This window comes from Tupaia chinensis, unplaced genomic scaffold, assembly GCF_000334495.1.
Source record: "Tupaia chinensis unplaced genomic scaffold, TupChi_1.0 Scaffold146140_1, whole genome shotgun sequence".
NCBI classification, from domain to species: Eukaryota; Metazoa; Chordata; class Mammalia; order Scandentia; family Tupaiidae; genus Tupaia; species Tupaia belangeri.
In genome coordinates this window covers 456,612-478,872 of record NW_006205995.1, presented here as the reverse complement: position 1 = coordinate 478,872, position 22,261 = coordinate 456,612, and the positions used below count along the sequence as shown (strand labels likewise).

Here is a 22,261-nt window from a genome sequence, read left to right as displayed (position 1 = left end):
AGTGGTCAACTCAGGTTTGAGGCCTGGACAAAGTGGCTAAAAACTCATGGTGGGCAAGTGTGCATGTGTGCCCAAAATCCTGAGAGGAGAATGGAGAAAGAGTTGTAACACGGCCATCCCCTCTGGGGTGGGCAGGGGTGATTTCTCACTTTCCCTCTTTCTGTCTCTCTCTCTCTCTCTCTCTCTGGCAAGTGCACACATCCATGACAAAAACTAATTAAAAACAAAACTAATAATAATAATAATAAAACTTACACTAAATAGTTACACATGAAAACTGTCCTAACTCAACAAGTAATAATGACTGCAGGAAGGCATGGACTGTTTTCTGCATCTTGGCACTTCAAGATTTTCCAAGAAAATTAAAGTCCAAAGAGCACTGGTCACAGCTTCTAGAACTTCAGAGCTGTTCTAAAGTAATATATTTTCATGTTCATTTTAAATATTACCTCAGATGTATGAGGTAGCGTAATAACCGTTCTTCTGTATGTTGGATATTCTCCCTATGAACACTCCTCTTCATGTCTTGTTTAACAGGTACAGAAAACGTTCTTTGTCGTAGGAATGTCTGATGATTGGCTGGCATATCTCGTAAGTCATATATCACAACAAACATCTTCACCACAGTCTTATTAGGATTAAATAAGGTCTGAAGAAACAATAGAAATTATTATTCAAAAACAATGATTTGTAGTTCTGACTCAGAATGATTTTCCAATAACTAAATAGGCTCTTAACACAGTAACCCTACTGGATATAATTCAGTTTCAGGGACTAAAGTTAATGAAGTTTCAGAGGCTTACAAAATAATATTAAATATGTTTAAAAGGTTCAGTTTTTAATTTTACAATAGTTCAAAATTCTCTAACACATAAAAAATCTTTAGTCACAAATTTTGCATTTGTGACACTATATGACACTATATAACTCTTACTCTTTATTCAGATTTTTACAAAAGATTGTTCTGCTAGTTTAAGTAAAATACAGGATTAAGTCATTCCAGTTAAATTATTTCAAACATTAGCTTTGTTACAGAATAGTAACTGCAAAATTCTCAAAATTGAATTTTAATTTTTCTTACATTTTAATGAGAAGTAAGTATAATTAAAAAAAAATTCCAAGCTCAGTAAGACTAGAATTTTTGGTATTTTAGATACAATATATATGTCTACTTAAATTTTAGAACAGGTGCTCAGAAAAGAAATTTTCTTATTTAAAAATTTCCCCAAATTTAGACAATAAAACTCATTGATATTAGATTGAAAGTAGGCTAAATAATACTTCATGTTCTCAAACTTAAAACCATTTCAAAATTTGCAGCAACACTGGGCCTTTAAAAAAAATCATTATTATTACAGACCAAAATATGTATCCTTAATAAAGACTACATTGGATTAAATTGTACGTGGCAATGCATAATTAAAGGAATATCATTTTTAAAGTATTAATTTTAAAACAAAACCCCAAGCTGCTGAGCTGATTTTAACCAAATTACCAACACATCATTAGGTAACTTGGTGCCCATGCTTTCAGAAGCTCATCCATGGCACTGGACAGCACTCACTGAATCAAAATGAGAAATATATCAATATTACGATCCAAGTTTCAAAACGTAGTGAGTCTTAAAACTAAGGCGAATACATTCAACAACCACAACAACTACTAGCAAGTCAGATGTTCATACCATGTTTACACATAAACTATAGAAGGAATGAAAGACATACCCAAATTTCATATTTAAAATTAACCACTAAAGTTGGCAGTCTCCAAACAAGAGGTGAATGTGCTGCCTCTGGGTTTATGCCTCATTATTATGACAACTGACAGCTAGCTTTCCAGTGACCAATACTTTCTCATGAGCTACATAGCCAGGGGCAAGAGAACAGAAGATTATTACCTCTTTAGTTCAAGAAATCCATTTGACATAAAACCATACTTTAATATGCAGTGACATTTCCTCAGTAAAAATTTATATATATGTATATAACATTACAATATATACATACATATATATTACATAGTACTATGTTTCATTCCTGTGTGATATGAAATAAACAAATGTACAGACTCCTTGCAGTATTGAAACAATGGTGGTGAGTAACAGTGATCTGACAAAGAACTGCACACGCTAGCCAAAGGTCATACAGAGGCATGTTGAATTAGTCTGGCTTCTGAGTATAACGAACTAGTCTTCACTAGGCCATCTTTCAGTCTGCCATAGTCTTTTTCTGTCTGCAAACTCTGTCGCAGACTCTCGCGAGGGCTTGCAGGATTATCCTGGCTCAGCTTTAGAAATGAACTCAATTCACAAATTGGCCTTGATATCGAGTTATTCTTAAGAACCCAAGACCTTGTGTGACAAGGGATTCATCTGGGTTGGAAGGGTTCTCCTGAACCAAAACAATATCAACACCTAGACCAAAAGAAATGATGCCTTCTCCACACTGACATCTGTCAAACCCACATTTCTGCTTTGAGTGATCACCTCTTTGGATCAATTTTGTAAATTAGTACACTAGGGATAATATAATTTTGTTTCCTGTGAAAGCAACGAGACTATTTGAGATATCCTTTTAAACAGGTCAATCTCAATCTACCTTATTCTATTAAATAGAAGGCACCAGTGATGTTGAGCTCTAATTACCTTGGAAACAGCTCGATTTAAGTTATGCAAACTGTCATACTACTTTTCTAAAGCATTCACCTTGATTAGCTTATTAATGTTTTCCTTTACGGAGGTCCCCAAATGGTCATTCCTGGGGCAGAGCAGGGAAACTCCAAACAAAGCTGCAGCCCCACTGTTACTTACCAAAGTTGTTGCAGCAGCAGTAGCAGGAGAAAGGGCTAAGTTCTATATGTATGTGAGAGAATGATTATTGCAATTGTAGACTATAAAACACATACCACTTGTATTGTTCCTGAAGGAGGTACTCGATAACCCCTTTTACCAAGGGACTCTAAAGTAATCACACCCTTGAAATAAAAGAAGACAAATTGAGTACAAATTGATGCATATGTATATAAAATAAGTTATGTAATTATTAAAATTTCAGAATTCTATTTCTAAGGAAAAACATTCAAACTGAATTAATAAGATACATTCTATGAGTATGAAATAGTGAAGGTTCCATTGCTAATGAACATTTTACTATTCTTTCTGGAGATGTTTCAACAAACAATATATGACATCAATGGCCATGCTGCTTAAAATTTCTATTAAGATACATATATAAAAGTAAGAAGTTCCCAGACTAAAAAGAAAATAAAGACAGGTTATAGGATTATTCGCATGTATTTAGGGGAACAAGGGAAATAAAAAGAGAAAGCAGTTTATTGGTGTTTGGGCGTGTAAAAAGTCAACATGGAAGGGTATAAGACTTGGCCAAAAATTTAAGATAAATCTTCAGGCAAGGAGTTAAGTTTCATATCTGGATTCCTTAATGAAGATGGGGAAAAAAGTAGAAAGGGAGTTTAAAAGTCTATGGTTTCTGTCTGGTAATCACTTTATGGAGAAGAGATATTCAAAAGCAAGAAGTAGAAAATAATGGCTCAATCACTAACTTTTTTTGAGAGAGATTTTTGCTATTGGGCATGCTTGCCAGAGAGAGACAGAAAGTGAGAAATCACCCACCAAGGGGGGGGGCCATGCTGCAATCCCTTCTCCTCCAGTCTCCTCTCGGGATTTTGGACATGCACACACACACACACATCTGGTGTGAGTTTCAAGCCACTGGGTCCAGGACTCGAACCACGGTGGACCACGTGTGAGTCCAGCACCTTGACCACTATGCCAACTGCTGGCCCCCAATCAACTTTTAACACTTTGGTTTATTTTACATGAAAGTTATAAAACTTGAGTTTTTAGACTTATATTTATTTCCTGAGAAATAATCTTATATAACATTGTACCTTAATTCAGACCTTATTATTACTTATTTTCTGTCTTTTTTTTTGTCATTTATCTCTTATTAAAGAATTACACAATCCAAATTACTTCTACATCAGAATACGATTGAAGGCCTAAGAGCTAAGATCTGAGTCAAAGTTAAAGCTAAATTAGGGTCATTTCATTAGAGAAGTCTAAAAGGGAATATTAGGAGCCCTCCAGTTGTCTGCAACTCAGAGGACGGTCCTGAGACCAGTGTCACCAGCATCACCAGCATCACTTGCAACCTTGTTACAAAGGCAGAATGTCAGACCCCTCTCTAGACCTACCGAAATCAAATCTGCATTGAACAAGATGCCTCAAATGATATTACATGCACAAGTCTCCCTTGGTATCCAAGGGGCATTAGTGCCGGAACCCCTACAGATACACAAATCCACACATACTCCAGTCCCACATAGAAAATACCACAGTATTTGCATATAACCTATGCGCATCATCCTGTATATCTTAAATCGTCCCTATATTAGTCATAATGCCTAGAGCAATAAAAATGCTGTATAAACAGTTGTTATACTGAACTGTTTTGTATTTGTATTTTTTTATTGTTGTGACTTTTGTTTTAATATTTTGGTCTGCAGTTGGTTAAATCCATGGATGTAGAACCTACAGATAGGGAGGACCAATTATACTTTCAAGTTCAAGGAGCACTGCTCTAGTAAAGAAGTGTTTTTCTGAGAAGAATGTTCTAATGCCCCAGAAGTCCAAAGAAGGGGAAAACAGTGTAAATTAAAACAAGATAAGTCCAAATAGAAGGTAAGGAAGCTTTTCTCTAACCAAGAGGACCAAATTAATTATAATACATAATATTCAGATAGTTTAAAAAATAAATCCTGATTCATTTGGTTTAACTGGGCAGTACTCTTCTTTCAAGTAATTAAGACAGTTAAGTAGAATAACCGCATGCCATACATTTCATAATTTCATCATCACACACTACACATGCCCAAACACACCAACCTTAAATAAAAGTAAATGTAAAACAGGACTGTCCCATAAGTGACCTCTCTGTTGGGTTTTGCAATTAGTCCAGGGATGGGAGGTAAAATGGAGTGGACAAGGGTAAAAGGGAGGCCCAGCCTCCAGCATGCGAATACTTCAAGGGAACGACACTTGACAGTAGACTATTCAACTATCACATCAGTATTGGAAAATGGTCATGGAAATGGGCACTGAAAAGACATGTGTGGTTCTTGACAAGTCTGATTTGCCACAGGATCATTCAGGACGAGAAAACAGCAACATACTGACAAGCTGTATACCTAACGGAACCAGCGACGGCGCTTTCACAGTCTCTCACCATCTGCTCTACGTGTCTAGAGAGGAACTACGTACACTAGTGTGGATATTTACTCTGCATGGAAAATGCTAGGCTACATAGCGCCCGTCTTCTCCCTAGTTCCAGAAATAAAAACACACTGAAATAATAGCGACTTCAGTAATTACATCACTACCGGGTGCACACGACTGTTCTTTGCCAGCTTCCCCTCAACAAGTACACAAAGGAAACTAGTGAGGCAAAAACTACAAGTCTACACTCCTCTCCTTTAATGACACAGTTTTAATAGTTCCTAGAACACAGTAATAGTAAGGAAGCAATTCCTAGAGAAAATTTTTAAAAAACCTTTTAAGAAACATTTTAAAACAATTTACAAACAATGTAAGACCAGCAGTGGTATCGGGAAGTTAAGATTTATAGAAACAAGTAGAAAATTACTTGAAATTTTTATTAACAGTATTAAATTTATTCATATCAGTTATTATTTTTTAATAGAGATTTTTGCTATTGGATGTATACATTTGCCAAAGAGACAGAAAGCAAGCAATCACTCCCAGGGGGATGGCCACACTGCAATTTTTTTCCTTCATTCTCCTCTTAGAATTTTGGGAATGCGCACACACGCACCTGGTGTGAGGTTATTTTATTTATTTATTTATTTTTTGGAGAGGTTTTTGCTAAAGGGCATGTGTGCTCGCCAGATAGGCAGAGATAGACACAGAGAGAGAAAGCGAGAAATCACCACCCAGGGAGGATGGCCATGCTGCAATCCCTTCTCCTCCATTCTCCTCTCAGATCTTGGGCACGCACACACAGGCACCCGGCGTGAGTTTAAGCCACCGGGTCCGGGACTAGAACCGCGGTTGACTACATGGGAGTCCAGTGACATAGCCATTACGCTAACTGCTGGTCCCCCTGGTGTGAGTTTTAAGCCACCAGGTCTTGGTGGACTTGAACTATGGTGAACTATGTGGCAGTTCAATCACATAACAATTACACCATCCATGGTCCCACTATTATTTTTTTAATAGTTTTATTATTTTAATTAATCAATATACTAATAGTTATACCTAGAAAAAAGTTACCATGTTTAACATACACAAGAAAAATGCATTTTTTTAAGAGTTTTTTTTGTTATAGGGCACGTGTGTTTGCCAGAAAGACAGAGACAGAGAGATAGAAAGTGAGAAATCATCCCCCGGGGGGATGGCCGCACTACAATCCCTTCTCCTCTTGGGATCTTGGGCATGCACACAAATGCGCCTGGCATGAACTTAAGCCACCAGGTCCGGGACTTGAACCGCGGTTGACTACATGGGAGTCCACTGACATAGCCATTATACCAACTGTTGGTTTTCAAAAACGCATTTTCTTATGGCAATTTTGAATGGAATAATAAGACTAAGATAAACTAAATTTGGTCAATATCTTACTTAAAAACTTCCTAAATTACTGTGGAATAAAGAATATGCAAAAAATAAGTGGAAAACTGAAAGGAATAACTATAAATAGAAAGAAATCATACATAACTCTGTTAACGTGATAAGAATACAAGTTATGCCATCATTTTGTCACTGGCACTTGCTTTAGATACTTCTGCCTGGTTTCACCGCGTACTGGCTCTTACACAGCTAAGTGCTGTCGTATGGCACGTAGAGAACATTATTTGCCACTGAGTCCCCATAAGATGGAGACAGACGGCTTTGAGTTAATCCTTAAGGAACTACTTCATGAAAAGTCCTATGCCACCTCTACAATGTAGAAGATAGAATCTTCTGTGCTAAAATTTTGTCTTTGTGACTCATTTGTGTAATTTGTGATGTGCGGTTCCAAAGTTGTTATTAAAGTAACAGGGCTATTAAAGTAACAAATAGAGGTTTAGTGTCCTCTGTCTACTGATCTGTAATATGTAATTTGTAGTATTTTATCAAAACAGACTAAACTATCAATATATAAATAATCCCTGAAAAAGAGAGTTGAATTAATTTTAAGAATTATTCTATATAACTTTATGTATTTTAATTTGACCAGAGAGGGACAGAATGAGTGAGTGAGTGAGAGAGAGAGAGAAAGTGAGAAAGCAAGCTGCCAGGTCTAGGACTCTAACCGCGGTCAGCGGTGTGGGGGTCCAGCGCCCGCAACCACCACACCACCTGCTGGCCCCAAGAGCTACATTAATTTATAATAGGAAAGTATTTTAGTCTAAGATTTGAACTGGGTCGTTTGCAAAGGGAGTCCATTTCTATAAAGTAAACTGATTTTTAAAAAATATAAGGCATAACTGACTGAGGAACATCAGAGTAAAGGAAGTCAGGAATTCCAGATCCTTAGCTAAATTCTACTGCGATAAGGATCAGATGGGAAGGCACTCTGAGAATTCGTGTCGACTCAGCAAAATAGAATTATAGTGCCACTAACCAATTTTTTATCATTTTTCATATCACGAAAAACGAGCAAACACCATCCTCAAATGCAAAAGAGGTCATCTGTTGTTTGAGCTAGCTAAGAAAGAAATTGTAAAGTAATATATTTGTATATTAGTCTGTATTCAGCCTGTAATGTTGTTAGAAAATGCTTAACTGCACCAAAGCCCTAAAGGACATTTGCCACTAAGTTAAATTTTGCAGAAAAAGATTTTAAAAATACTTGCCATATAAGGAGAGGGAGCATTATCATCTGAAACACTGTAGAATGACACTTCAACTGGAAGAGTCAAATGTGTGGGGCAGAAAACACCACTTGCCCCTACCTCGGCAGTAAAACCGTCAACAATGCCAAGAGGATCTAAACGGTAGTTCAAGACAGATTCCTAGAAGACAAATAAAATAATTTTTAGAACTCTGTTAGAAAACTTCATTCATTCACATTCTTTTTTTTCTATTTAAAGAAACATACTACTATGTGCACTAGCACTAGAAAAGTGGTTATCACCATTGCTACAGCCTCATCTCAGCTGCGCATTTGAATTGAAATTGACCCATGTACATTTTTTTAAAAAAATTATTCACTTAATTTGATGTATTATTTTTAGTTCACCAGAGAGCAAGAGAAAGTGAGGAAGCAAGCTGCCAGGTTTGCACTGGAACCAGTCGGCCACGTGGGAGTCCACCACTTAACCACCACAACACCTGCCGGCCCCTTACTTTTCTTACATTACAACAGGTCTTACAGTATCTTCCACCTGTTTAAAAATGCTTCTGTTTCTGACTGCCTGTAGGAGGAAGTCAAGACTTCAGAGCATACGGTGTGAGCCTCAGCCTGCCTCTCTTGCTTCATCTGTCCTGACTTGTTCAGAGTCCCAAGCTCTGGTTCCACTTGGTTTCTAACATCATCATGCCTTTTTTTTTTTTTTTTAAGATTTTATTACTATTATTTAAAAAATTTGACCAGAGAGAGAAAGGGAAAGTGAGAAAGCAAACCGCCAGGTCCAGGACTCGAACCACAGTCGATCATGTGGAAGTCTAGGACCTTCACCACCACACTACCTGCTGGCCCCTCACCATGTTCCTTTTTTAGTACTTTTGTATATGTGCCTCTGTAAACATAGTTTCCTTTGTCCAGAATCTCTTGCCTCTCCCCAAATAAACTTACTTAGCAAATTCCTACACTTATGTGACCAAGCTCAAGTGATGGTTCCTTGGTAAAACTTTCTGCAAACCCTTTGGCAGAGACAGTGGATGTGCAAGTATTGTGAAAGCATCTCTTACAGTGCTAATTACGTGGAATTATGCATTATTTGCATGTACTTTTCCAGTAGACTATAACTTTAAGGAAGGAATTTTTATCATTAAGCTTTGTATCCTATCATACAACATGACATACAATAGGCACTAAACAAATGTATCTTAAATAAGAAAACTATTCTAAAGATGGGTAAGATTTTGTAAGAAGAACACATGCAAAAATGTTTGTGGTAAGGCAAATGACCAGTGTTAGTTCCTGACTTTGAGATAATTTAGATATTTATTGATTTAATATACTAATAAACATGCTAGGCCTTACTCCGTATTATACAAGAGAACAAAATGAAAGGCACATAGGGTACAAGATGGTGGCCGAGTGGTAGCACAACACTGGGTGGAAGGGTTCCACTTTTCATGCTGGGTCCTCCCTGTGCATCTTAGGTGCACATGTCAGTGATCCCAAGCTGGCTGAGGCCGAGGTGAATCAAGGCATGAGATCCCTGTCTCTCTTTCTCTCAAAAAAGAAGTAAATAAGTAAACTCTGGGACCAGCAGATAGCGTAATGGTCACGTCGCTGGACTCCAACAGTTGACCGTGGTTCGAGTCCCAGCTTAAAATTCACGTGGGGCACATGCGCGTGCCCAAAATCCCTAGAGGAGAGTGGAGGAGAAGGAATTATGGAATGACCATCCCCTTTTGTGGGGTGATTTCTCAATTTCTGTCTCTCTGTCTCTCCAAAGGGCGCATGCACCCCATAGTTAAAAATCTCTCTTTAAAAAAGTAAACTTTAAAAAGAAAAATAAAAGCATCAGCCCATAGCACAGTGGTTAAACATGGTACACTGGGAGGCAGATTCCACATGTCTAATCATAGTTCAGATCCTGGCTCCCAGTGGCTCGAAAAACACCCTGAATGCATGTGTGCATGTGCTCAAAATCTTGATGGGGAAGGGGAAACAGGAAAAAGGATTACAGCATGGCTCTGCCCCATTAGAGAGTGCACCATCTCTCTGAGAAAAGTGTACGTGCTCCAGCAATTAAAAAACAAAACACAGACCATAAAATCAACTTAAAAAAATTTTAAAAGTCAGACCGTGGTATAGTGTCAAAACACTACACTCTACAAGGTCGATCCAGGTTTGCAACTAGAGATCTGAGTACACTACACAAACACGTGTCCATGACCGGTACTGGCTGTGGGTGAATTACAACATGAAGATCCTGTAGGAGGTGCCTCTCTCCCTCTCATTGAAGAAAGAAAGAAATAAATAAACTTTAAAACAAAAAATGAAACAAATTAAAGACACAAATTATGGCCTGAACTTAGGTTAAGAAACTTCAACTCTCAAAATAGTTTCAAAACACATTACCTCAAAATTTCCTAGGAGACTAAGACTTGTTACAGGTGGAGCACTACTACTCAAAAATGGTTTTTCGTGAATATCAGGATCATCTTCAATAGTTAAACACGGTCGAGGACTATTTAAAAAACAAATCAGTGAAAGAAAACATTGAATGTGATATTGTATTATTTACTTTGTACAAAATTAATTAGGAGAGCTTGAACAATTTTATTCAAATTGCCATAAGAAAATCAATGTCACCAAAGTTTTAGATATAAAATTCTTGATTAGATTTTATACTTTTGTTATAATATTTGACATTTATATATATAACGATACACACACACACATCCTAAAAGTTTTAGGGTAAAATTTATAACATGTGTATACTGGCATCTACTGGAAACATACAATAATGCAGACTTCTAAACAATCTTCGTTTTCAGTTAAAATGAGAATACAAAGGTAAAATGATATGACTAAAGAATATAATCAAGAGTATTATTTATCAAAATGGAAAACATTTATGAATGAATGTTTTACACAGGAGTGGAAGATATAAGCTTGATAATTAGAAATGTACTGATTCATTTAAATGTTAAAATCCAGTATGTTTATTACAATGACCAATATATGCTACTCAGTGTCTTAATTTCTTCCTCACTCATCTTTATTAACTATGTCTATTCATATCTTGAAAACAAGATTTCTATTAAACTTTTCATTTTTAGAGTCAATATTTATTATGAAAGATCAGAATTTCGTGAAATTGTTTCACACAGAATTGAATTTCAAATAAATACCTTTTGGATAAGTTTTTCCACAGAAATGAATTTTAAATAAATACCTTTTGGATGATAAGCTTTTCAGATGCAGTAATGAAGAATCAAGGTCAAAGCAACCTGATTGTGTTTTTCTTTGAGGAACCTAAGGTCAAAATAACCATTTGTGATATTTAAAAAAGATTGGAATTTTTCTTGAATTGATAAAACAACTTATCAAATTAAAGTTAAGCATTTTTTAAAAAAACTTCTCCCATAACATCTTTTAAAAGCATGCTATTTATTATATATTGTTATGCTATTTATTATATATTGTTCCTCTTTTTTTTAAGAGAGAGATTTTTGCTATAGGTCACATGCACTCACTGGAGAGACAGAAAGCAAGAAATCATCCCCCAGGGCAGATGGCCACACTGCTGTCCCTTCTCCTCCATTCTCCTCTTGGGATTTTGGGCACAAAAGCACATGTGCCCGGTATGAATTTTAAGCTGCTGGGTCCGGGACTGGAACCGTAGTCAATCATGTAGGAGTCCAGCAACCTAACCATTATGCCATCTGCTGGTCATCAGTTTTCATTTTAATTACTGGTGTGGAAAAGCATTAACCACCACGCCACCTGCTGGCCCAGGATTCTGTTTTTTTTTTTTTAAGGAGCAGAACAAGCTTTTTCTTAAACACAATTTTACATGGAATCCTAATATAAAATATAAATAGGATTTTCACATTCTTAAACTTTATATACTTCTGTATTTTAGGAGGAAGGAAATTTTTATAGCTTTAAAATATAAAAGAAAAAAGAAAGGATTTAAGATAGAAACCTGGGGTTCTACCATCTGTCTCTCCTAGCTCTGTCTCTCCTTTGTCCTTCACAACCATTACGACATTCCCAAGAGCCCTAAGGTTTTACAGATAACAGGTTTGAAAAATAATGCTATAGATTTTAGTCACCATTATATAGCAGATTACATTGAAGACAAACCACCACCTATGGTAAAATATACTAAAAAGACCCAAATGTAAATTAAAGATAGTCATAATATGGCAAGTAAGTTAAACAGATTGGTTTCCAGAATTATTGCTATTCTTTTTTTTTGGAAAGGTTTTTGCTATAGGGTACATGCACTCGCCAGAAAGACAGAGACAGACAGAGAGACAGAAAGTGAGAAATCCCCCCCCCCCCAGGGGGATGACCATGCCACAATCCCTTCTCCTCCATTCTCCTCTTGGGATCTTGGGCACACACGGCCACCGTGAGTCTAAGCCATCGGGTCTGGGGCTTGAACTGTGGTCGACTACAGGGGAGTCCAGCAACACAGTCATTACGCCAACTGCTGGTCCACTTTCAGAATTCATGTTAAGTATGTCTAACTGATGACTAAGAAAACACAGATGACACTGAAAGTCTAAACAACTTCAACCTTTTTTAGAACTGTACAATTTACTATGCTACTTATTGCAGTCAGAACCGTGAAATTTTCAGTTTAAACTCTCATGTCTTCAATTTTGGAAAGTTCTCTTTCTCCATTTAATGCTGCATCTTCCTTATTCTGTCTAGTCCTTTCTTTGGAACTTCTACTGGACTTGCACTGAACATCTCGTTCTAGCCTCCATGGCTCTTTAATATATATTTTTAAAGGTTTTTGCCATAGGGCGCATGTGCTCACCAGAAAGAGAGGGAGGGACGTGAGAAATCACCCCCTAGAGGGATGGCCAAATCACAATCCTCTCTCCTCCATTCTCCTCTAGGGATTCCAGGCACTTACGCGCCCCACCCGGTATGAATTTCAAGTTGCCAGATCCAAAATTCAAAACATGGTTGGCAACATGGGAGTCCAGTGCCTTAACCACCACACCACCTGCTGTTCCTGGCTCTTTCATATTCAACAGTTTCTTTTCCGTTCTGTGCTTCATTCTGGGTACTTTCTAAATATCTGTCTACCCATTTGACAAATATCTATTCAGCTGATTCTAGTCTGTTATTTAATCTATCTATATGTGTGCGCACTTCAAATATATTATTTTTCCTATCTAGAATTTCCACTTAAGCTTTTTCTAAATACGAATGTTCTTTCAACTTTGATCTCAATTCCCTGTCTTTGCCTTCATTTATATTTTCAACAAAAGTATTTTTAACTCTTTCAGGATGCTCTGGTTAACAGCTTCCAATATAAGAGTTCTTCCATTTCTTGCTCCTGCTAACTATTTTTTTAAGGTTTTTGCCATAGAGTACATGTGTGCACCGGAGTGAGACAGAGAGCGGGAGGTAAAGTGAGAAAATAGTCCCATGGGGGACAGTCATGCAAAAAATCCCTTCTCCTTTAGAAATTCTGGGCACGTGTGTATATGTGCCTGGTGGTGCTTCTTAAGTCGCCAGGTTCAGGACTTGAATTACACTGTTGGCCATGTATAATCCGCCATGTTAGCCATCATGCCACCAGCTGGCCTAGTCCAATCCCTTTCGGGGTTTGTTTTCCTCTACCCACTTCACACCTCACTGATGAAATAGGGAGTAAATAGGTAGATTTTTTCCTCCGCTCTGATTTATAGGCTAGCCTGTCCTGGTTTGATGAAGAGTAATTTCAGGTCCCAGCTATAATTGCTAAAGACTTGCATCCAGAGCTCCTGTACTGGCAGGGGCTCTAAACCCATATATTAAGTTCAGATATCCTTGACTGCCATAATTTGCCCGAAGTTAGTACTTGGGGATTTATTCAACCTTCTGAGTGTTATACTATATTATGTATTTGGGTTATATTTCATGTGGGATTTCTGTGTTTAGAAGGGAGGAAGGATCTTTCTGTATCAACTAGGTCCACCATATTGACCAGACATCTGTGGTGCTTTTTTCTTTTTCATTTTTTAAAGAGATTTTTGCCTTAGGGCACATTTGGTTCGGGGGTGGGTGGGGGGAGAGAGCAAGAGGGAAAGTGAAAAAAAATCACCTACCCCTCCCCCCCAAGGAGGAAAGGCCATGCTGCATTCCTTTCTCCTTCACTCTCTTCCCAGGATTTTGGGCACGCACACACATGTGCCCAGTGTGAGTTTTAAGCCATCAGGTCTGGGACTCGTGGTCAGCCATGTGGGAGCCCAAGTACATAACTGCTACGCCATCTGCTGGTCCATGTAGTGCTTTTAACACAGTATAATGTTGATATGTTTTTTCTCCATAGACATGGACATTTTGGGAGCAACTCATAGGTAAGTCAAACATTTGGGGATCTTTGGAACTGTTTGGTATTCAGCTTCTCTAAAATAATACCGAAAGCCAGATTATAAATTTAAATTATAGACTTCCTATTAATAATTATTTTTTGAACACATGCCAAATATGCACTTTGAGTTTACTAAGAAACATATACAACAACAAAAACTATCTTATATTAGTAGCCAAATATACAAGTTTTCAGTTTTGCCACAATACTGACTGCTTACCTCGGTTTTAAGTGAAATGGCAGCCACACCAACTACCACTAAGTGCTTACGTGTGTCAGAACCTATACTAATCATCATCCGAAGATGAAGGTAGACACTGTCATTCCCACTTACAGATGAGGAAACTGAAGCTTTGAGAGATTATGTTACTCATCTGATGTCACATGACCAAGGTGAAGTCAGCGTGTCTACAAAGCTCTGCTTTTAACCACTGTATTCAGATACAGAAATCTATTTGTAAATGTAGAGTGAGTAGATTAACATATCTCAAAATAAGATGATTAAGTGAATAGGTTCCAGTCAAAGACTGTCTGAATTTAATTCCTAGATGACCCAGTTGATGATGTCAGTAAGATATAAATCTATTTACATAAAATCCATCTGACATTAAATTTGATTTTTCCATTTAGTAACAATGATAATGTTGGGCAGGGGAATATCGGAGAAACTTTATAATACTAATACAGTAAATTTTTAAAGTATTTTCTACATTATCACTTAGCTGTTAAATATGCCATCAAAAATTAAGGTTTTTGCCATAGGCGTGCACTTGCCAGAGACAGAGAGGGAAAGTGAGAAACCACCCTGGGGGGTGGGGGGAAAGGCGACGCTGCAATCGCTCTCCTTCATTCTTCTCTCAGGTTTTGGGTACACGTGCACATGTACCTGGTGTGATTTTGAGCTGCCAGGTCCAGGATTCGAACCATGGTTGGCCAGTGCCTTAACCACCATGCAACCTATTGGCTCAGAAATTTATCTTAAAGGTATTTAATTTTCTTAGATTAAAATGCTAATAAAATTATTTGCAAAAATGTCAGATGTTTGTAAGTTCCAAACATGAAGTAAGAGAAGAAACACTTACAGGGCTTGAAAGAAGAGGCAATCCTGTTTGAGGATGAAAGGCTCTGGTTGAAGTTCCATCTAAGGAATGAAAATTGTGTTTTCGCCAGGCATTTGAATGTTTCAGTGTAGTCCTCTGTTAGGAAAAGGATAAGACTTAGAGGTAATATTTACTATTATTTGAAGGATTTGTATAGTTTTTTAGTTTTTAAACTCACTCATAATTTATTCTGAGGTGTCACATCCTTAGTGGTAAAGCCACTAAGGGACAGACATACCTATCTATATCCACATTTATGCACACACACATACATCAATTCTAATTGTAAAACAGTGTCTACCTGTTTTGTTTAGTATGCTGAATAAAAGCAAATGTTCTAAAGGACATATGTCTAACTGTAATTGCCTACTCAATATATGCCATGTTTACTCTCACTCACCTCTCTATTAAACTAAAATTTGATTATTCTAATTTGTGAAAAAATTACTACTTAGGTAGAAAAAATTATTATAATGTTCTAACGTAGAAAACTATTTCATTGGGGGGAACCAGCAGTTAGTGTAACGGCTATGTCGCTGGACTCCCACGTAATCGACCCCGGTTCGTGTCCCGGACCCGGTGGCTTAAAACTCATGCCAGGCACGTATGCGTGCGTGCCCAAGATCCTGAGAGGAGAATGGAGGAGAAGGGATTGCAACGTGACCATCCCCCCTGGGGGTGATTTCTCGCTTTCTGTCTCTATGTCTCTGTCTGTCCGGCGAGCGCACACGCCCTATAGTGAAAACCTCTCAAAAAAAAAAAAAAAGAAAGAAAAAGAAAGAAAACAAACAAACAAACAACCAAAAAAAACTATTTCACTGGGGTTGGCAGGTGGTTAAGGGCACTGAATTCCCACATGGCTGACTCTGGTTCGAATCCTGGACCTGGTGGCTTACTTTCCCTCTCTCTCTGTACCTTTCGGGTCAAATTAAAATAAATCAATAAATGAGGTTAAATAAAATAATAATTTTTTTAAAAGAGAAACTATGTCATTATCAAGATCCATTTTCAGAGGATAAAAATTGGAGGCAAATGACAAAGAAATGTAAGAAACAGTGAATTTAAAAAATATATGACTCAATCACAGTACTTTACTTTCCATATGACATAAGAAATGGGCTAATTCCTAGGGGTTAGACAGGTTTATACTTAAAGATCAGAAATTCATAAAAAACACAGAAAAGACTAACTTGGGTCCAGGCTCTACCATTTACTATCTGTCTGACTTTGGGCAGACAAATTACTCAACTGCCCTAGCCTACGGTCCCCTCATCTATAAACTGGAGTTAGTAAAAGTAACTACTCTGAAAGAACAATGAGAGGACTCAGTAAGCATGTGTAAATATTGGGAAGAGTGGCTGGGCATATGGTGAATAATGTATGGTCATATTAAAACAAGCACATGAAAAAAAAGCATGTCAGTGGCTTGAAAAATAGCATGGTCAGATTAAGCCTCCCTATTAGGCACCAGAAAGAAAGACAACAAGCTAAATTTTGTGACAAATATATTGATAGTTTTAGAAAACTGGGAACTACCATTTGATTAAACCCCATATATTAGAGGTTGATCTGCTGGAAAATAAAAGCTGGAAACACGACACAACTTAAAAACATTAATGTAGAGCAAAACTAATCTTAGTTTTAAAGATGTACCAAGGTCATTCAGGTTTGAAGCAAGGTGGTTAAGTAGTTTTGCATGTAACTTGCAATATTTCCTAGAGAAATAAAGGAAGTTTGAGCCTAATAATAATTTTTTTTTGAGAGTTTTTTTGCTATAGGGCACATGCACTCGCCAGACAGACAGAGAGAGACAGAGAAACAGAAAGCAAGAAATCACCCCCCAGAGGGGATGGCCACGCCACAATCCCTTCTCCTCCTTTCTCCTCTCAGGATCTTGGGCACGCACGCACATGCTCCCGGCGTGAGTTTAAGCTACCGGGTCCAGGACTCAAATTGCGGTCAACTACTTGGGAGTCCAGCGACATAGCCATTACACTAACTGCTAGTCCCCGAGCCTAATAATAATTCTTAGAAGTTAAAAACGAGGTTGGTGGGACATCAAATAAAATGGAAATAACTTAAATATCTTTTATTCTTTTTGTCTTGTTTGTTATAGGGAGCATGCACTCACTGAAGAGAAACAGAGAAACAGGGAAAGTGAGTAATCACTTCCCAAGGGGGATGGCCATGCCACAATTCCTTCTTCTCCTCCATTTTCATCTCAGGATTTTAAGCATGCACACACACAACCAGAATATTTTTTAAACCAACGGATCTGGAACTCAAACTGCAAAGAGAGCCCTGTCATATCCAGCTGCCTTAACCATCATGCCCCAGTCTGGCCCAAATATCTTTTATTTATATAATGAATTACAGGGTTGCAAAATATTTCAGAATCTATTATTTTATTGTTACCACAACTCTGAAATAGGCAAAAGAGATTAATCTTACGGCAAAATTGAGGAGACTGAGATTTTTAGAAGTTATATGACTTATTGAGCATTGTTCAAAGACTAAAGTATGAAGCCAGGACTGAAAGCCAGGTTTTGGCCAATAGTTTACTGGCTCCCTTTAGATATTCCTAAAATTATTGACTGGCCAATGGCATGACACTTGTGCAAGGTCAGAGGTGTGAACAAAAACACATTAATATGAGTTTCGTTTCCGACTCTCATTTACTCTCCAAAAATTGTTCATAAGTATTGAAATAAACAAAAAAGAGGAGAATTAAAATGAATCAACAATTGGTGCAATCCACAGATTTGTTCTTTACTATTATGAGGTAATAGAAAAACCCTGGATTACGAGTCAAGAGATTTGGAAGGGAGAGGAGAGAAGGGTGTGCCAATTCAGCCACTGCAGGACTTGCACAGCTATCCACATACATCAGTTATTCTCTTTTAGTCCTAGCTCCCTCATAACTGTCCTACTTGTCCCTGGAGAAGTGATAATGGGCTGGCAGGAGGCATGATGTATGATGTAAGTTAAGGTACTAGATTCTCACATGGCTCACCATGGTTCAAGACCCACCTGGTAGCTTGCTTTCTCACTTTCCCTCTCTCTCTCTCTCTCTGGTCAAATTAAAAAATAATAATAGGGACCAGCAGATGGCATAATGGTTATGCAGCTGGACTCCTTGACTATGCAGGAGTCCTGGACCCAGCAGTTTACAACTCATGCCAGGCATATGTGTGTGTGTTTGTGTGTGTGTGTGAGTGTGTGTGTGTGTGTGTGTGTTTCCAAACTCCCGAGGGATTGGGGCATGGCCATTATCATTTGATATAATTCAAATCAAATTATTATTTCATACATATTATATAGCATTCAGTCTCCTGGATGTATATCTACAGAATAAATATTAGAAACCTAAGTGCTTCTGAATAAAAGCAAAAGTATTAGACTTTTTAGATGGGCCTTTATAATTAGATATCCTGTAGACAAAATTCGAAACAAGCAGTTGAGAATTATAATTTAAATATTGGATGTTACTTACCAGTACCTCTGTATTTTTTGGTTGTTCACATGTAGACAAACAGTCTTGTATACTCTTTCTCTGAGAACAGTTTTGAGATTTTTTATCAATTGGATCTTTCTTATCCAGTTCATTTTTCAAATGGTCTGACTCTTTGCATTTAAAACCTTCATTATCTTTACTGAGATAATTTCCTATGCTATTAGGTTGAGTATTTTGCTCACATGTCTTAGGTCTTTTCAAGTCTTGATTCAAGCAGTTATTTTCACATTTGTTCAAATATTCAGACATTTCCAACATAGTAGCTTTCATTGTTGAGTCAACTTTTCTTGAATTATCAAACTGGAGATTGTTGACAGATTCTGGATTACAGCTTTTATTTTTTATTATTTTTTCCTTATACTTATCTGTGCAGATCTGTTTGTCAATACTGTTACAATCTGAATACTGTTTATCAATTCCGTTGCTAATTTCTGGATCCTTAAATATGCTTGTCAAAGGTAAGTTACTTTCTTTGCAGTGAGATGTAGTTGAGGAAGTCAATAAACTAGATGTCTTGTTCCTTGTCTCCTGACATGTACTTTGTATGATTTCATTACAATTGTTCTGATAATGATTTCTTTTTGGAGGGCTCAGAGAAGTCTTTTCTTTATTACTGCATTTAAAAGAACTAAAATATTTATTAGGTATTAAGTCTTTCCCATCACTGCTGTCTCCTAACAAGGAGCATTTTGTATGAGGAATGGAAACAGAGACATCATCCTTAATTTTCTTCAATAAATTTTGGTCTTCATATGAACCCCTAAACACTTTAGAAGAAACTGAACTTGAGTCATGAATGCCGAATGACTGCCGGGGTACATGTGACGCTGTTGGGTCAATGTGTTCCAAGTGCTGAGCGATCCTAGCAATGACATCTTGCCGATCCTGGAGTAAAGAGCCTATCAAAGGATTAGTCTCTCCAACAGACTGCCGAGAAAAAAGACCGTTAGAGAGGCAAGTTTCGCTTCGAGGAGTTTCTGGTTTTGCTCGAATTTTCCCTTCACTGGTGTCTTCTAAGGAGGGAAAATCTGGACTACCAAGAGAAATGGAAAACATTTCTCTACATTTTCTCACATTGTCATTTTCTTGTGAAACCCGTAGAAGTTTTGAATTAAGAGAACTAGACTCCTGAGTGTTGAATGGATGTCCCGAAACATGTGAAGTGCTTGGATCGCAGTGAATCAAATGCTGAGCAATTCTTGCAATGACTTCTTGTCGCTCCTGAATTAAAGAACCTATTAAAGGGTTAGTTTCACCAACTGACTGCCAGGAACTGTGGCGGTTAGATACACTGGAGTCAATCATTGAAAATGACTTTAACGTTCTCACTGATGTTTCATGGGGCTTTATATCTCCTATGTCACTAAAGCCCGAAATACTAGTTTGAGGTGCCCCATAATCAGTTTTACTGCCAGTGCCCGGATGTAGTTTGACATTTTTGATGGCTGCAGTATATTCTGGAGGTGTGCCAGTTTTTGCATGTAATACACTTTCAGGCGCCATGGTCCAGGTTTGCTTGCTACACAGACGCTGTGAACTGTTCGTACTACAATGTTCTGCTTCGTTAGAACTGTGATGTTGATGGGTTTTAAGTTCATGTTCTTGAATTCTTTTCTCATAAAGACCAATGTTAGTATGAATACTGCAGGTCAAAACTGGGTAATTAGATTGTCTGGGCAAGGACTGAACGCTGACTTTCAAGGCCACATTGTGAGAAACATTGGGAACAGGAAATACATGTTCAATGGGAGTCTGTGAAAAATTCCACTGTAGGTCTACATCAGCAGCACTGATTCTAGAATCACAAGGAAAAACACCAAATCAATAAATTATAAAAGTTGTATCCTTATTATTACACATTACTGTGAAGCATTCAGATACCTGTGTTTGTATTCATTTCCACTCAGGTTTACTTTTAGTCACTTTTCCATGCATATCATTCTAATAAAATTAGCATAAGTGGTAAAACATTGGAAGAGATGATTTTTTTTTTTTTAATTGCCAGAGGGTGTGTTGACTAGAGATGAAAAGATGGGAGGCAGTGGTTTGGGGGAAGGGAGGAAACACTCCCCCCAGTAGGGTATGGTTGTGCTGCAATCCCTTTTCCTCCATCTCTCAATATTCATGTTGGGATTTTTGGTTTGTATGCATACCTGCCTGGCATGTTTTTCCAAGCTAATGGGGCAGGGATTCAAACCATGGTCAGGCATGTGGGATCCCACTCCCTCAACCACTAGGCTATAGGCCAGCCCAAGATGAACTTCTGTTTAAGAACACCAGACTAAACAAAGAAGAATACCAGACTATGGGGCTAGCAGGTGGCATGGTGAAGGTGCTGGAACTCCCACAGGGCGGACCATACTTCAAATTCCAGAGCCAGTGGCTTTAAACTCATGCCAGACATGTGTGTATGCATGACCAAAATCCTAAGAGGAGAATGCAGAAGAGGAGATTATGGCATGGCAATCTCCCTGGGGGATGATTTCTCACTTTCCCTTTCCCTGTTTCTCTCTGGTAAGCTCATGTGCCCTATGACAAAAACTTTAAAAAAAAAAAAGACTACTATGTATTAAAGCTCATGAATATTGTAATTTGAAAATATTTGCTGGGTCCAGCAGATGGCGTAATGGCTATGTTGCTGGATTCCCATGTAGTCAGCTGTGGTTCGAGTCCTGGATCCAGTGGCTTAAACTCTTGCCAGGCGCATGTGCGTGCATGCCCAAGATCCTAAGAACAGAATGGAGGAAAAGGGATTGCAGTGTGGCCATTCCCCCTTAGGGGTGATTTCTCACTTTCTGTCTCTGTCTCTCTGGCGAGCTCACACGCCCTATAGCAAAAACCTCTCCCCTTCCCCCCCAAAAAAAAGAAAATATTTGTTAAAAAAAAAAAAAGAATAATGACTTTGTATTTACTAGTAAACAAATGAATTCATTCAATTCTGTTGTGATTAAAAGATACTATATCTCAGGGCCACCTGCCAAAGGAGATAATTAGTTATTCAGTCCCTATATAATCACATTTTTCAAGGTGCCAAAAATTAAATAAGACTATCATTACAAAAATTTAGCAGTCCAATAAACATTTCCACTTTCCAACAGTAGCGTTAAGTTCATTTGTGGTTCTCTACAGTGAGCTTAAAAAGTTCTCTGAGGGGTCAGCAGGCAGTGTAGTGGTTAAATGGGCTAGACTCCCATGTGGTCAACCACAGTTTGAATCCTAGACCCAAATTTTTGCTATTTTTGCCCTATAGCAAAAATCTCTCAAAAACAAACAAAAATTCTCTGAATACTATTCTATACCAATTTAACTAACAAGGAAAATTCATACTGTTTTAATCTAATCTCTCTAATTTGTTTTGAGAAAAACCTAAGTAATAACCACTTATATTTAGAAATAAAGGAAA

At 37.7% G+C, this 22,261-nt stretch overlaps 1 protein-coding gene across 3 annotated transcripts in view; it reads right to left on the bottom strand.

The window, feature by feature from the left end:
• ATOSA (atos homolog A) overlaps positions 1-22,261 on the bottom strand; it is an 82,395-nt gene that overhangs the window by 3,357 nt on the left and 56,777 nt on the right. For 2 of the 3 annotated variants that reach the window (XM_006168737.2, XM_006168736.3), the window contains 7 exons: positions 18,838-20,653; positions 15,327-15,440; positions 11,098-11,177; positions 10,278-10,386; positions 7,876-8,034; positions 2,905-2,973; positions 450-649 (listed from right to left, as the gene is read on the bottom strand). In XM_006168737.2, coding sequence (XP_006168799.1) covers positions 450-649; positions 2,905-2,973; positions 7,876-8,034; positions 10,278-10,386; positions 11,098-11,177; positions 15,327-15,440; positions 18,838-20,653 — 2,547 coding nt within the window. Of the gene's footprint in view, positions 1-449; positions 650-2,809; positions 2,974-7,875; positions 8,035-10,277; positions 10,387-11,097; positions 11,178-15,326; positions 15,441-18,837; positions 20,654-22,261 lie in introns of those variants that run through there. The other variant, XR_337445.3, reaches the window with a different exon arrangement.